This window comes from Dipodomys merriami, unplaced genomic scaffold (assembly GCF_024711535.1).
Source record: "Dipodomys merriami isolate MVZ:Mamm:240054 unplaced genomic scaffold, mDipMer1.0.p SCAF_21, whole genome shotgun sequence".
NCBI lineage: Eukaryota > Metazoa > Chordata > Mammalia > Rodentia > Heteromyidae > Dipodomys > Dipodomys merriami.
The window spans coordinates 32,591,179-32,607,143 of record NW_027203493.1 but is presented as its reverse complement, the minus strand read 5'-3'; the positions used below and the strand labels follow the sequence as shown (position 1 = coordinate 32,607,143).

Below are 15,965 nucleotides of genomic sequence, written 5' to 3'. Positions count from 1 at the left end.
AAAGAAATTTATTTCTTACAATTGAGAGGTTGGGAATTTAATATCAAGGTTCTGGCATTTGATGGTGAGGAACTTTGTACTGTGTTGTTCATCTCATCTTGGAAATCAAAGGGCAGGAAAGTATGAGAGGAGACAAACTCACTTGTGTTTTCATGTGCTGGGACTGGGACTTGAACTCAGAGCCTGAACACTATCTCTTAGTGATTTTTGCTCAAGGCTGGCATTCTGGAACCACACTCCATTTCCAGCTTTTTGGTGATTAATTGGAGATAAGAGTCACACAGACTTTCCTGCGTGGGCTGGCTTTGAACCATGATCCTTAGATCTCAGCCTCCCTAGTAGCCAGGATTATAGGTGTGATTCATTAGCTTCTGGCTGCGTAGCCCTGTTGTGATAACTAACACATTCCAGCAATAATGACATTAATTCACTCATGAGGAAAAAGCCCTTATGTCTTCATCATTGTCCATTAGGCCTCTCCTCCCCACACTGTTTCAAGAGAGAGTAAGTTTGTAACCCATGAGCTTTGGGGACATGTTCAAGCCATAGCCATCACCATTGTAAGCAACCTCCACATCTTGGTGGCCAACAGTATCAAAGGTATGTTTTTTCCTGATGTTACTGTTTGTCCAGGATCTTGGCTAGAGGAGGAGCTTCTGCCCCAGGAAATGGTTGGCCTCAGATTCAAACAGAGAACCAGTACAAAGGGTTCAGTGTGAAGGTTGTGGCTGCTCACATTGGTTGGGCAGGGTGAGTCTCAAGGCCAGGTCTGACATGAAGGTGCAGTACAGTCTTCCCACCAGGAGGGGTAGCTAGTATTTGGAACATGAAGACAGCCTGCCCTGCTCCTCCTCCTTTTCTCTACTCATGGCCTTCCACTCTGCAGGAGCAGAGCCAGGGAAGAGAGCTGCCTGGTCTGGGTGTGACTGTCTTCCTGTAGTGGTGGGTTTCTTAAGGGCTGGTGTTCAGCTTCTCCCTGCCCTGCTCAGAGGAGCACCCGAGTTTCCTCATTGTGGTGTTATTTTAGTGGCGGTGCCAGCCAGGGCTCCTCTCCTAGGCACCTGCAATTTCTTGGGGGCACAAATCCCTTTTGGAATAGTAGAGAAAGAGCTATTGTGTTTGTTTGTTTTAGTTATTGTTTTTATATCTAAGAACATCTTAGAAAAGCGTTGTCCAACGATAATGTCAAATGTCACTGAGGCACAGCTTCCTTACCTTGCCTACTAAGCAAGTAAGACATGCCTCGTGGTTTTCTTATCCACAGACGGTGCCACAACCTCCAATAGCATGTAATGGTATAACATTTGTAAAGTAAATTTGATTCTGGGAGAAAAAAATGGATCCAAGTTAAGACATCTCATGGGGAGTCTGATTCTAGAAATATAGTAGAACCTTCCTTTTAAGTTTCAGGGACATAGAGGAAGGAGAAGGGACCTGGGTCATGTGTTCCCTGAGTAACATCACTGGAGTGAGTAAGGCATGGGCTGGTGCTGGAGACCTCTGGAACCGGGGTCCTGGCTGTATTGGGCTCGAGGTTGAGCAGGGAGACACAAGAACCCATGCATTTTCATACCTAGAAAACATTATTCTTCTAAGAAATGCCTCCTGCAAGATTGATTCATGTATTTTCATGTTACGGGGGGGGGGGCGGGCGCAGGGGTTGAAGGATGGCCAACAGTAGCTCGAGCCAGTGGGTGTGACGGCTTCCCAGTAGGACTAACTGAAGCTGGGTGTTAGGACATAGCTCCCCATTCCCTTTTAGCTCACAAGAGCTTTTCAGATTCATTTGCTCCCAAAGTGACTTGTGTGTTTTTTTTCTCCCCCTGTTGGTTCCCACTGTAGGTTTTTAGAAGAAGTTGACTGCCTGGAAGGAAATTATAAAACATGAAAATTGCCTTGAGGTGACCAACAAATCCGTCAGTCCATTGCTCCTCTCACGCAAGGATCTGAGGTTTAAGAACTACAACTTCAGGTAATAAATAAGTCCCTCTACCCCTAGCTCTTGATGAATATTAGTAGGTTACTGTTGTTTGGTGGCTCAAAAATGGATGGTTTTGCCAGGTGCTGGTGGCTCACGCCTGTAATCCTAGCTACTCAGGAAGCTGAGATCTGAGGATCATGGTTCAAAGCCAGCCCCAGCAGGAAAGTCATTGAGACTCTTATCTCCAATAAACTACCAGAAAACCGGAAGTGGCACTGTGGCTTAACTGGCAGAGTTCTAGTCTTGAGCTGAAGAGCTGAGGGACAGTGCCCAGGCCCAGAGTTCAAACCCCACAACCACAACCACCACCACAAAAAGCTCAAGGATAGCACCCATGCCAAGATTTCAAGCCCCAGGACCAGCAAAAAAAAAAAAAAAAAAAAAGTAAAAATAAAAATAAGTAAAATACAATATACTCAGTGCCAGTGGCATATACCTATACTCCTACCTATTCAGGAGATTGAAATCTGAGGATCGCAGTAGTTGAGGAGAAAAGTCCACAAGACTCCATCTCCAACAACAACAACGACAACAAAGGATGGTTTTGATGGTCCCCCACATATGACCCGTGGCCTCAGGGGATCAAGGCTGTGTAAGCTTCTATGGCCTGGAAGGTAGTAGTCTCTGCTCAAACCTGGTCTTGCTTCTCCAAAGCAAACTACTATTGTTAAATAGTAGTCACCCATGGAGTTATTATGAAATGTTTCCAGAAGGACAAATCAGAGAAAATAACCAGGAATTTTCTGAGAAAATGAAGACCAATAAGAGGAAAATAATTTGTTTTGCTAAAATGAATTCTAAAATAGAATTAACCAGTTAAGAGGAACAGAAGGGCCAATTGCTGGTGGCTTATGCCTGTAATGCTAACTACTCAGGAGACGAAGATCTGAGGATTCGATTCAAACCCAGCTGGGGCAGAAAAGTCCCTGTGAGACTCTTATCTCTAATTAACCACTCAAAAATGGTGGCTGCAAATGGTAGAGCACTAGCCTTGAGCAAAAAGACCTCAGGGATAACACCCAGGCCTACGTTCAAGCCCTAAAACCATAAAAAAATTAAGAAAAGAGTAACAAAATAGAAAGACTACACAAAGACAAGAAATCAATTGAAATTTTATTTGAAATTATTGATAGCAAGATATATGGCTAATAGATGGTGTTGAGACAATAGTGTATCTATTGAAAGGAATAACAGATTGCTAATCTTTGGTAGTATACCAATTTCCAAATGCAATAAATTAGTAGATAAGAAACAAAATTATAGCCAGGTGCTAGTAGTCCACTTCTGCAGTCCTTAGCTACTCAGGAGACTGAGATTGAGGATCATGGTTCAAAGTCACCCCAGCCATGAAAAGTCCATGAAACCCTTATCTTCAATAAACTACCAAAAAGCCAGAAGTGAAACTGTGTCTCAAGTGGTAGAGCACTAACATTGAGTACAAAAAGCTCAAGGATAGCACCCATGCCCAGATTTCAAGCCCCAGGACCAGCAAAAAAAAAAAAAAAAAAGTAAAAATAAAAATAAGTAAAATACAATATACTCAGTGCCAGTGGCATATACCTATACTCCTACCTATTCAGGAGATTGAAATCTGAGGATCGCAGTAGTTGAGGAGAAAAGTCCACAAGACTCCATCTCCAATTAACCAGCAAAAATGGTGGATGGGAAGCTTGTAGGGCCAGCTATAAGCAGAAAAAGTGGTAACAGAGTGTAGGCTCTGAGCTTAAAGCCATAGTACTGGCTGAATAAATATTGGTATAAAGGGGGAGCGTTTGTACTGTGTTTGGGAAGAAAATATTTTTTAAAACCTGTCACTTTTAACACTTCCTAAAAATACTGTAAAGTTAAAGGAAAGAGTCTTTACAACATCTATCATGAACAAAGAATATTTCCAGCATGCAAATTTACTTATATGTCTACTGATTAAACACATGCTCTGTACCTGGAATACTCTGGGCAGTAAGTCCAAGCAACAAATGAATCAGAATCCCTACTGTCCCCACTGCCCCACTGCCTCATTGTTCTGTTGTTTACTCCATCATGGAGAGAAGAGCCCGTAAACAAAGAAAGATATTGTAGATAAGATTTGGATAAGGTCTATAGGGAAAAAATAAGAGGAGGCCTAGCGCAGGGCCTGAGTGATATACTAATGATGGGAACAAAACCCTGAGTTAGGTTTTCTTAAAAGAAAAAGGACGGAAGGCATCAAAAAATGGGACCAGAGGAGGGCTGGGAAGGTGGCTCAGTGGTAGAGCGCTTGCCTTGCATGCATGAGGCCCTGGGTTCGATTCCTCAGCACCACATAAGCAAAAAGAAAAAAAAAAAAAGCTAGAAGTGGCGCTGTGGCTCAAGTGGTAGAGTGCTAGCCTTGAGCTGAAGAGCTGAGGGACAGCGCCCAGGCCCAGAGTTCAGGCCTCATGACTGGACCCAAAAAAAAAAAAAAAAAAAAAAGGGAGCAGAGGGGATACTATTCCAAAAAGTTCATTTTTCCTAAGGTGGGAATTTATGACTTACGTTTTTTTCTCCCCTGGGCTTAATCCAGTAGTGTGAGGAGAGGAGTTGAGGCAGAATTGGGCAGGGGCAGGGGCTCTGGAATGACAACTTGAGTTGACAAGAGAAATCGATTCTAAGCAGGAGTTAGGGAGTGGCATGTCTCAGACGGGAGCATCCAGATGGGCTGGTGGTTATGGTTGGTGGCCTCTATTTCTAGTTAAATCAGAAGCAAAGGTACTAAGGGTTGAGGGGTATAGCCTAGAGGTTGATAGACCATTTCTATAGCATGTATATGCCTAGATTCAATCACCCACCCACCCCAAATAAACAGCAGCAAAGTATTGGTTAAGAGTGAAAACCAGGGAGATGCTGGAAGTGGCCAGGGGAGTGAACGGCAGCTGGCAGTACTGCATTTTCTTCTGCCATGTCTGGGGGCAAAAATGACACACGGTAGGAGGACATGTGATAGACAAGGCACATCAGTAATGCAAGAGAATTCAGAGAAGTGCCTATATTTTCTAATTCCATGTGTGTATGTGTGTGTGGGGGTGCACATGCATGTATATGTAGTGTTAGAGATTGAGCCCAGGGCCTTGCACATGTTAGACTATCATCCTCAGCTTTTGAGAAATAAATGTGGAAGTGCTATCAGTAATAATTTATAAGTTCAGTTAAACACAATATAATGGCAGAAGCTCTTTGGAGATAGGCGTTGTTAGTGCTATTCAGACATATGTATTTCAAGGTGCTTTAAAATGTACAACATGGGTCCCTTTTTGGTCCATCAGCCCTACTTTTAGACATGTATTCTAAGAGATCATAGTTCATGCCCAGATAGCTATGTACAAAGATGTGCATTCCCACAGTGCTTGTAAAGGTAAGGCATTGGTACCCACCTGAATGAGGTACAGGGCAGAATTGTGGAAAACAGTTCTTATGCTCACTCTCTTGTTTTGCAGATGAGGGAATTTGGGCCCAGAGGGGGGGAGTGACAGCTCCAGGCATATCCCCTGGAGCTCACAGCCCTTGGCTGCCCACAGGGCACATCCTCTTCAACTGAGTTTGGAGTTGGAGTCCCTTGCAAGGTATTTGTTGTCCTCTTTTTGGGGCCAGCTTACTTTGTGCTTGTAAAATATGAATTCTTAAAATGTCTACAAATTTGTTTATCATTATGCTAGGAGATGGTGGCTATAAAAGTTTAAAGACAACACATAAATCATGTTTATTCATTTCAATAATCAAATGTTTATTGGTTAGAAAGAAAGAAAATGAGGAGTGTCTGAGAACCTATGAAATGCTGGGTTGCCTCGAAGCCTGGTTCTGGTTTAGTTTGCCAGTCCTGGAGCTTGAACTCAGGGCCTTACACCCTTGTTCAGTTTGATTGTTCATACAGGTGCTCTACCACTTGAGCCATGCCTCTATATAACCTGCTCTACCACTTGAACCATGCTTCTATATAACCTTCATTTTATAGGTTAATTGGAGATAAACTCTCAGACTTTTCTGCTCAGGGCTGGCTTCAAGCCATGATCCTCTAGGTCTAAGCATCCTGAGCTCCTAGGGTAACAGGTGTGAACTACTGGGGCCTGGCATTAATTTAATTCTTCATCATACCACAGTGGAACCTAGAAACCACTCAACTTCTCTGGGCTTTTGTGACATTACCTATAAAGTTACCTTATAATCTTTTTTTTTTTAATTTTAGCATATATTAATCACTATACAAAAGTGTTTTATTTCCATACATATATATATATGTGATTAGATTCACCCCATTTTTCACTCTTTAGTAGGCTCTTTTCATGTTTTTTAAACATTTTAGTTTGTTAGTGATACTAGGGTTTGAACTCAACATCTTGCATTTGCTAGACAAGAGCTCCAGCACTTGAGTCATACCTCCAGCCCATTTTGAACTATTTTGAATGGGGGTTTCATTATCTGTGTTTATCATGCATATGACATACATTGATAATACTCACCTCAGCACTCACTCTCCTTCCACTCTCTTTGTTCAAACTAATTTCTTTCTACTGCACCAGAGTCTCCCAGTTTTATACTGTATCATTCTTTTGTATTTTTAAGTCTAGATTCCACATATGAGATAGAGAACATGAAATAGTTATCTTTATCATTCTGGCTTATTTAACATGATTTACAATTCCATATATTTTTTCCTCAAACAACATAATTTCATTCTTCTTTTTGGTTGAATCGTACTCCTTGTGTGTATATACACATGTAACTATATAAATATACATATAATCAAATATATATAAATATAGACAAATATATATACATTTCTTATATATTCATCAGATGAAGGACACATAGCCTGATTCCATAGTTTGGCTATTGTAAATTGTTCTGTTATAAAACATGGTGTACAGGTGTCTCTTACATTCTTTTGGATATATACCTCAGAGTGTATAGCAGGATCATATGGTAGATTTGGTTCTACTTTTTGGGGGAACCTCCATACTGCTTTCCGTAGTGGTTGCGCTAATTTACATTCCTACCAGCAGTAGATAAGGATTTCTTATAAACTGAAGAAAGGTGATACACATGTACCTATAAGGATTTTTTTCCTGTTTTCCTCTAATACTTTCAAAGTTTCATGTCTTATATTTAGATCTTTGATCCATTTTAATTAATTTTCATACAGAGTGAGAGATAAAGGTCTAGTTTCAGTCTTTTACATGTGGATACCCAGTTTTCCAAACACCATTTGTTGAACAGACTCTATTTTTCCCAGCATATGTTTTTGGCTCCTTTGTTGAAAATTAATTGGCTATATCTGTAGCTGTGACTGTGTGGGCTTAAGACTGGATCTTCTGTACCATTCCATTGGTTTAAGTATCTGTTTTTATGCCAGCTTCTTGCTTTTTTTGTTACCATGGCTCTGTAGTATAATTTGAAGCCATATAAATGTGATATATACCCAGCATTCTCTTTTTGCTCAGGATTGATTGATTGATCAGGTTTTGCCATATGACTTTTAGGAAATATATCTTAATGATCCTCTGGATTTCATTTGTGTGTGTGTGTGTGTGTGTGTGTGAGAGAGAGAGAGAGAGAGAGAAAGAGAGAGAGAGAGAGAGAGAGAGAGATTCCCCTTTCGCATTCCTAACTTTATTTACTTGATTCTTTCTCCCTCTTTCTTTAGATTAATTTGCCTAAGGGTTTGCCTATTTATTTAGCTTTTTGAAGAATCAAATTTTTGTTTCATTCTTTGCATATTTGTGATGTATCGTATATTTCACATTGATCCCCTTTATATTGATTTGTGTTGCTTGTAGGATTTGTTCAAGGATCTTTTGTAGCACTGATATAATGACTGTAAATTGCTTTAGTTTTTGTTTTTCATGGAAGGTTTTTATTTCTTCATCAGTTATGAAGAATAGCTTTGTCCAGTATAACCATCTAGGTTGGCAGGTATTCTTTTCACAACTTGAAATCCTTATTTCATGCTCTGCTCACTTTTAAAGTTTTGTTGAGAAGTCTGGTGCTATTTTGATGGTCATGCCAGTGGATTTCCCCATTGCTTGAATTTCTCTGCGTGACCACATCAGACTTGCTTCTTTTCTACTAACATCTCTTTTGGCCTTCTCCCACTCAGACCCTGTTGCAACGTGTCCCAACACCTCCTGAGCCTTGCTGTCCCTTACTTTTGCTCCTCCAGAGTATCTCAGTCTCAACAGCTTCCCCTCTCAACATGGCATCTTGCTATAGCTCTCAGAGACAAGGAGAGTGTGACAAAATATTTTCTTCACTGGGGCTAACCTTCCATATGAGCTCAAGGACTCACCAAATTCCTGTACTGAGATTAAGGTTTATGGAAGATATATAAGCAGCTAGACTTGCCAGTCTATCACAATGGTCCATCTAGTTTCTCTGTTGACTTTGTTTCTTTGTGCTTTTCTTCTGTCCTGAACCTCTCCTGTGATTCCTGATACTCCTCTCTCTCTTCAGAATATAGTCTCTCCTGGGTTAATATGACTTTTCTTATTCCCTGTGTCAAAATGATGAATGCCTCTAATTTGCCATGTTGCATCCTTTCCCTCTAAAAATGTAAACGCTTAGAATGATGCTCTCCCCATTCAGCCATGTGCCTTTTCCAGGATGGCCATGTGAAAAATGTTAGTGCTGGAAACAAGCCCCTGTGTTCCTCAGTATCACTCAGACTCATTATCACTGTGGAAGGGCACACTGAAACAAATTCCCCCTTGTAACCTTTCAGAACTTCCAATGGCGGACCAGAGAATGGACATTTCTTCAACGATCAGTGACTTTATGTCCCCAGGCTCTGCCGACCTGCTCTCCAGTTCTCTGGGCACCAGCAGTGTGGATTGCAATCGCAAGCGGAAAGGCAGTGCCACCGACTACCAGTAAGATTTTCCAGCTTGTCTGCCTGGCATTGAACTCAGTGGATGGGCATGGAGCACCCAGAGCCAGTCACTGTCTTCTGGAAGAAGGGCTGGGAGGCACAGGTCCCATTGTAGGTGCTGCCCATTTGGGGTTGATTTTATCTGCCCCTGGATTGCAAGCAAGAAAAGGAGCCTGCAGCATTGCTCAGGCCTTTAAGTCCCCTTCTGAACCCAGATGATTCCATGTCAGGGAAGAAAGAATAGTCTGACAGCCAAGTTCTTCCTATTGCCCCCTTCCTCCTCTGAGCAGGAGGACTGAGTCTGTGGATGTAATCTTAGGGATTGCTTCAAGAGCTCACTTGAGGCCTCTCTGAGGAGTTCACAAGGGTCAGTACTTATTAATATGTGTGGAATGGGTAAATGGAGGGGCTCTCAGCAAACAGCATAGGAATCCTGACATTGTCCTTAAACAATATGTAAAGCAGTATGTACCTGTTATGTTAAATAGTATTTCTGTTTCTTTTTAGACTTGATGACTTTTCTTTTGAGTAAGTAAATTTTCCCACTCACCCTCCGCTCTTCAGCCTCTGCGTATCTCCTAGGGAGGAAGGCAGTGTAGAACATTCCAAGGCACACTTGTTTTGCTGAGGCAACTGTGTGGGATCGTACCCAAATGTCCATTTAAGAGGTTTTCTTTTGTTTAATGAGGGAAAATCTCCAAGGAGGTATCCCCCCTACAGCAGATGTCCTTTCTGCTGAAGTTCACAGGTCGAATTTGGGGAGCACAATGGCTGGAGGTCAGATGCCCAGTAGGAGATGCTATGATTAATATGTAAGTTATCCCAGATAATTGAGAGAGCCAATACCCAGGGGATGGAGAATGGGTGTGAGGACCAAGGGGTTTCTTCTGTAGCACAAACTCCTCAACAGAGACCAGAACATTTTTTTTCTCATGAGCCCTTTTTCTTAGGCAAATGCTGCCAGAGCCACTGACGTGTTCTAAGACTTCTGTCATCTATTCCTGTGGTTTCCAACCTTGTCATCACATAATGCCCTTCACATTTCCCCTGTTTGCGAACCTTTTATAATTTGTAGAGATTTGATTAGCCATGAGTTTCTCCTCACCTGAGGGAATCAACTTGACCTCAGTAGCAGACACAGTTCCAGCTGAAGTGGGGGAGGCATTTGCCCAGGTGACTGTATGATCTCCCCTCAGCCCTGGGATTAGCTGGAGAAAAGGCCTATAAGGACCCCAGGATGTCTTGGTGAGGGCCACTGTTCTTAGAGGGCCCTTGATGTGATCCTCCACCCCTAGGAACTGTGTATATCATCTGAGGGCCAAGTCTTCCTTTCTTGTAGGATAAAGGGGAACAAAGGGAAGCCCAGCTGCAGTTAGTGCCCTGCTGATTAATATGGGCTGGAGAAGAGTGTGAGCTGACCCCAAGGAGAGTTTGGAACCTTTTACTCTGGGAATTTCAGTCGCTTTGTATTGACTTCATGAAACTTGAATTTCTAGAGTTTGTGAAAGGGAAGTAGATCTCTGCTGTGGCCTCAGGACTCTCTGTGGCCCTCAGCCTCATACTCCCCTCTATCCCAATTCCTTGAGCACAGCATCTCCCACCTCTCTGAGAAGCAGAGCATTTGGTGGCAGTGCCTTGGAAACGCTGCCTGGGGCTCTTCTCTGTCCTTTGTTGGTGCTTTAATTAGCCCTCCTCAACCCTCACCCACTAGATACATGCACTCATAGCTTCCATGCTTGTAACGTCTTGCAAATGGAATAAGCTCCATTTATCCAGAATAAGGAACGATGCTTGGATACTGTGGTTAACTAAGAGGTTCTATAAACAGTATTACCAATTTTCAAGCACTCAGAATATGGCATAATGTACTTGAGATGCAAACTGTAATTGAAACTGCTTATAAATTTCACTAAATGTGCAAAACCAGTCCAGGTTTTTATAGTAGGCTTGACCTAATTGTTTTTGTTTGTTTTACTATTCTCCATCATTAATCTCTACTATGGTTACTTGAGCTCTCTAGTTGTTTGGTTTCTGGATAAATGGGAGCCTTCTGTGTTACAATAAGAAGCTCTGCTGTATGTCTTTATTAACATGCAGTCACGTTCTCTTGTTTTTGCAGAGAAAGCATGGACACAGACAAAGATGACCCTCATGGCAGGTACCATGAACCTAGTCATTTGAACTTCAGTGTCCTTATAACTATTTTCTTTGCACGATTATACATTCTGTCACTTGGAGTATGACCTCCCCGTGTCTCGATTTGAGATAAGCAAGGAGGCCATGAGCCTATGAGCTCAAGAGTGTCCTTCCTTCCTCAGTCCCTATTATTCTAACTACCAAGGACCCTTATGTCTGTGGAGAGGTGACAGGGATTAGATAGGACAAAAACCAAAAGTGTGTAACTGCCAATTATCTCCAGGGGATTGCATTTTTATCTTTTGCTATTTTCCTCCCTAGGTTAGAATACACAGAACACCAAGGAAGGATAAAAAATGCAAGGTAAGCTTGGCCCCTCTAAAACCCTAGATGATTCTTTTGAGGGCAGTGGAGAAATGTCCATGTGTTTGGTCCCTATATGTCAGATCTTTTCCTCAGGAAACAGGGAAGGAGATAGTAGGTCTGGGCCTGATGCAGCCTTCTGTCTGTTGCTCCCACCAATGGCCTTCACTTATTGCTATTTGAGCATGTTTAACCCAAAAGGGACTTTGGAGGTAGCAGAAAATCAGTGAGGGCTGTAGGCTTTCTTGACTCTTTAGCAGAGGTCCTTCCACAGATGACATAGCTCAGCGATTCATTCCATTCATGCTCTGTGCCTTGCCTAACAGGTGCTCTTACCATATAGCAAATGGCCTCTGAAGGCCAGACCTGGGCATACCTGCTTCTTTGAGGAGATCCTCTTACCTGGTCCTTCCTGCCTTAGCCATACTTGCTGACTCTGCCCATTGGGTCCTCAGCTTCCCTGCCATTAGTACCAGGGACATCTGAGGCTCTGTCATGGCAGAGAGTACCGGTGAGCTTCAGTACTGCTGACCTGAGACTTTGCATGTGAGCTTTGGAAAAGGTTCCAGAGCTCCATAGCTACGTCTCCATTGTTAATATTCCTTCTTAGTAGGATGATCACAAGTAAGATTAATACCCAACACTTCTGATATTGCATTTCCAGCTAGAAAGAAGTGTTGCCTTCCTCAAGACACATGGTGAGCTTCTCAGAGACCTCAAAGGGAGTGGGGTATTCACTGTGGCTGTGCTGGATGCTTGGCTACATGAAACCTCTACCTCTCTTCTCTCTTCTTTCACCCTCATCTCAAGATCCAGTTTTGTAGAGGCTGGGAAGAAAAGCAATGAAGAAAAATGAACAATTCAGTTTATTGTGGAAAGGCGATATACATTTATTTATTTGTTTATTTATTTATTTGTGTGAGTCCCAGGCTTAAACTCAGGGCCTGGGCACTATTTCTGAGCTCCTTTGGCTCACTTGAGCCACAACTCCATTTCTCGCTTTTTATTTTTTATTTTTGGTAGTGTAGAGGAGATAAGGGTCTTACAGACTTTCCTGCCCAGACTGGCTTCGAACCATGATCCTCAGATCCCATCTTTCTGAGTAGCTAGCAGGACAGGTATGAGCCACCAGTGCCCAGCTGGAAAGTCAGTTTTCATAAAATTCTTTCTTAACACAAAGGATGCTGTAAGTACAAACAACTAATTCCTATGTGGTATTGTGACCATTTTAGGGGAGTGGCTTTAGTAGAAAAATCTACAGATTCTATCTTTGTCCTGTCAGATGAATATTGGACACAGTTACAACTCACTGTTTATTTTTGTCATTTTTTTACTTGATATTTGCTCATACTTCATAAAAGTCATTTTTCATATCGTTCAGAGAAGCTCACAGTCAGATTGAGAAGCGGCGTCGGGATAAGATGAACAGTTTTATTGATGAGTTGGCTTCTCTGGTACCAACGTGCAATGCAATGTCCAGGAAACTAGATAAACTGACTGTGTTGAGGATGGCTGTTCAACACATGAAAACATTAAGAGGTGAGACCCTGGGCTTTAAGGTCCTTTATGTTAATTAATTAATTAACTAATTAATTAATTTTTGTAATGGTCCTGGGCTTGAAAATCAGGGCCTGGGCATTGTTTCTGAGCTTTTTTGCTCACTCACAACTAGCACTCTACTGCTTGAACCACAGCTCCACCTCCAGCTTTTTAGTAATTAATTGGAGATAAGAGTTTCACAGACTTTTTTGCCCAGGCTGGCATTGAACCGTGCTTCTCAGATCTCAGCCTCCTGAGTAGCTAGGATTACAGGCGTGAGCCACTGGTGCCTGGTGGTCCTCTCTGATCATTCCCCCAAATGTTACCAGCTTTGCCTAGGCTAGCTGTGAGTCCTGAGGGAAATGATGATTACCTGCAAGTATGTAGCCCTGTGTAACATGCTAGTACTTTTCAGCAACTGATTTGCCGTGGGGACTGAGATACAGATTTGCACTCCTGCATCCCAGAGCACAAGAGCTGAGAGTTTTGCATACTTTGCATACACTGAAGTGTGAAGGTATCAAACTCCCTACAGATGAGGGAGGACACTACCTAAGTCCCATCTTGCATATGTGTGTGTGTGTGTGTGTGTGTGTGTGTGTGTGTGTGTGTGTGTGTGTGTTGGGGGGAGAATCCCACTTTACAGTGAGAAAAACCAGAAATGGAGGCTCAAACCGTGACGCAGACAAGCAGCTTCAGTTCTTAAAGAGAAAAATTCCTTTGACAAGTGAGTCACTGGTTGATAGATAGTTCTTACAGTGTTTTATTGTCAGGAATGAACACTTGATGATATTTTCATCTTGCTGGAATTTTCCCGAACTGGATTGACTCTGTGAGGGAGGCAGTATTTTTCTTCTTTGCTGAGTGTGGGGAGAGTGAGAAAAAGAAGCAGAAAACTGGAAGTGACTTCATCAAACCTCAGGAGAAATCTGAAATATATCTGGCATTTTGGTGAATCCTGTTGCTGTAATTTTCCAGAGTTAGTCTTGGATTATTGGATATAGGCGATAGTGAGCACTCAATTTCATCTGTCCTGAGTGGTCAAGGTCATATCTTGGTATCTGTGTAAGGCCACTAGAAATAAGAAGTAGTTGGTTTTGTTCTGATTTTGTTCATTATTCAAAAATGTAAATGTTGTAGCCAATAGTTGAAGAATGACACCTAAAAATTCATTTTAGTGACGATAATATGGGTTATGATAAAGGATTTTCTTTTTTATTAGCATGCATTAATTTTGCAAAGGGAAATTACATGTAAGAAACAAAACACTGGAAAATTACAAAGTAGAATAAAAAGCAGGGCTATGGAGAAAGAAAAAAAAATCACAAACATTCTGTTGTTTCCCTCCTTCCCCGGGTGCTTTGAATTGTTACAGACCTGAGTCATTTTATTCCTTCACCACTCTGTTTACTGTTCTGTAGCTCCCAAGGCATCCACTGCTGCTGACATTTTTCTCAGATATTGTTCTGAAAAATGTCAGGTTGCAGTGCAGTCCTTGTGTGCGTGCGTGCGTGTGTGTGTGCGTGCGTGTGTGTGTGTGTGTGTGTGTGTGTGTGCGCGTGCACGCGTGTGTGCCAGAACTGGGTCTTGAACTCAGGGCCTTTAAGCTCTCAGTTGGCTTTTATATTTTCTCACAGCTGTGCTCTACCACTTGACCATACAACCAAGTTATAGCTTTTTACTGGTTAATTTGATATAAGAGCCTGACCTGGCTTTGAACCTCAGTCCTCACGTCTTAGCCTCTTGAGGAGCTAGGATGACAGGAATGAACCACCCGCACTCGGCTGCAATACTTTTAAACACAAGTCTTGTCCCCTTCAGTCCTGGGAACGAGAGCTTTGTGGCCTGGGTAATGCGTTTCTCCAGGCTTCCAAGCTCATTAGCTCACCTTGCTGAAGGGGAGCACATGTACAGATCCTCTGCACTCTATCAGTCAGGACCTGGGACCTAGATAGTTTTCCAAGAACTTTTAGAATAATGCTGTGGTGGACTGCTTGACAGTCTACTTCATGCAGACCTTGGGAGGGAGAAACCTGTTCAGGAACTTCCACCAGTTTGCCTCTAGATCTGCCTTTTCTCTTAGAAGCAGATTTTTTAACTTCTATTATCTCTTGGTTTTCTCTATTATAAGAAAGGCAAACTTGTTAAGTCTCCTGTGGGGAACAGTGTTCTCTTTTCAGTGGCATTCTCTTTGGAGTGACAGGATTCTGAACCCAGAGCTAGTTCTATCCTAGTGAATGAAAAGAGGATAAAAGGGAAACCCTGGGTGGTAGGCTCTAGGCCTTATCTAGAAGATGAGAGACAGCTAAGTAGAATGAGGTGATATCTGAATATAAAGTCTTCCAACTCTCTCTTTGCTTCCACCCCCCCCACCCCCCAAGGTGCCACCAATCCATATACAGAAGCAAACTACAAACCAACTTTTCTGTCAGATGATGAACTGAAACACCTCATTCTCAGGGTATGTTGCAATTATGGCATTATTTTACCAGTACAGATGTTCCCCACATACACAGTGCTAGTGTTTGATAGAAGGGTTTTGCACTTGTTAAGCAGGACTTCTACTTGAGCCACACCCTCTGCCCACAACACTGATTTTTAAATACATTTCAGAGTAAGAATTATCAGGTACTTAACATTCCTTCCACCGAAACCTGTCACCTTTTTTCTAAGGTTTTTTTGGGCTGGTCCTGTTGCTCAAACTCAGTCCTGTTGCACTATCCTTGAGCTTCTTTGTACTCAAGGCTAGTGCTCTACCATTTGAGCCATGACACTATTCCCAGCTTTTTCTGAGTAGTTTTTGGAGATAAGAGTCTCATGGACTTTCCTGCCTGGACTGACTTTGAACCATGATCCTCAGATCTCAGCCTCCTGAGTAGCTAAGATTACAGTCACAAGCCACTGGCACCTGTCTCTCTCTTCTAATTCTATTTAGGCAAAAATGGAAGGTCTAAGCTACTTGATCTTAGGCTACCAAAGGCAAGACTTCGTTAGGAATTATATTCCTACATGAAGAATTTAGAAACTTCTGAATATGACAATGTTTGAGACTTTCGCTTTTCTTGACTT

At 42.2% G+C, this 15,965-nt stretch overlaps 1 protein-coding gene across 7 annotated transcripts in view; it reads left to right on the top strand.

The window, feature by feature from the left end:
* The first annotated feature begins 1,842 nt into the window (after positions 1 to 1,842).
* The window catches only part of LOC138834097 (basic helix-loop-helix ARNT-like protein 1), a 38,558-nt gene continuing 24,435 nt past the window's right edge, over positions 1,843 to 15,965 (top strand). The window contains exons 1-8 of one of the 7 annotated variants that reach the window (XM_070032854.1): positions 1,843 to 1,972; positions 5,434 to 5,559; positions 8,712 to 8,859; positions 9,366 to 9,386; positions 10,978 to 11,016; positions 11,316 to 11,357; positions 12,739 to 12,896; positions 15,278 to 15,357. In XM_070032854.1, the coding sequence (XP_069888955.1) occupies positions 8,720 to 8,859; positions 9,366 to 9,386; positions 10,978 to 11,016; positions 11,316 to 11,357; positions 12,739 to 12,896; positions 15,278 to 15,357 (480 nt within the window). In that variant the 5' untranslated portion in view covers positions 1,843 to 1,972; positions 5,434 to 5,559; positions 8,712 to 8,719. Of the gene's footprint in view, positions 1,973 to 5,433; positions 5,560 to 8,711; positions 8,860 to 9,365; positions 9,387 to 9,566; positions 9,671 to 10,977; positions 11,017 to 11,315; positions 11,358 to 12,738; positions 12,897 to 15,277; positions 15,358 to 15,965 lie in introns of those variants that run through there. The other 6 variants (XM_070032855.1, XM_070032856.1, XM_070032857.1 and 3 more) reach the window with 6 other exon arrangements.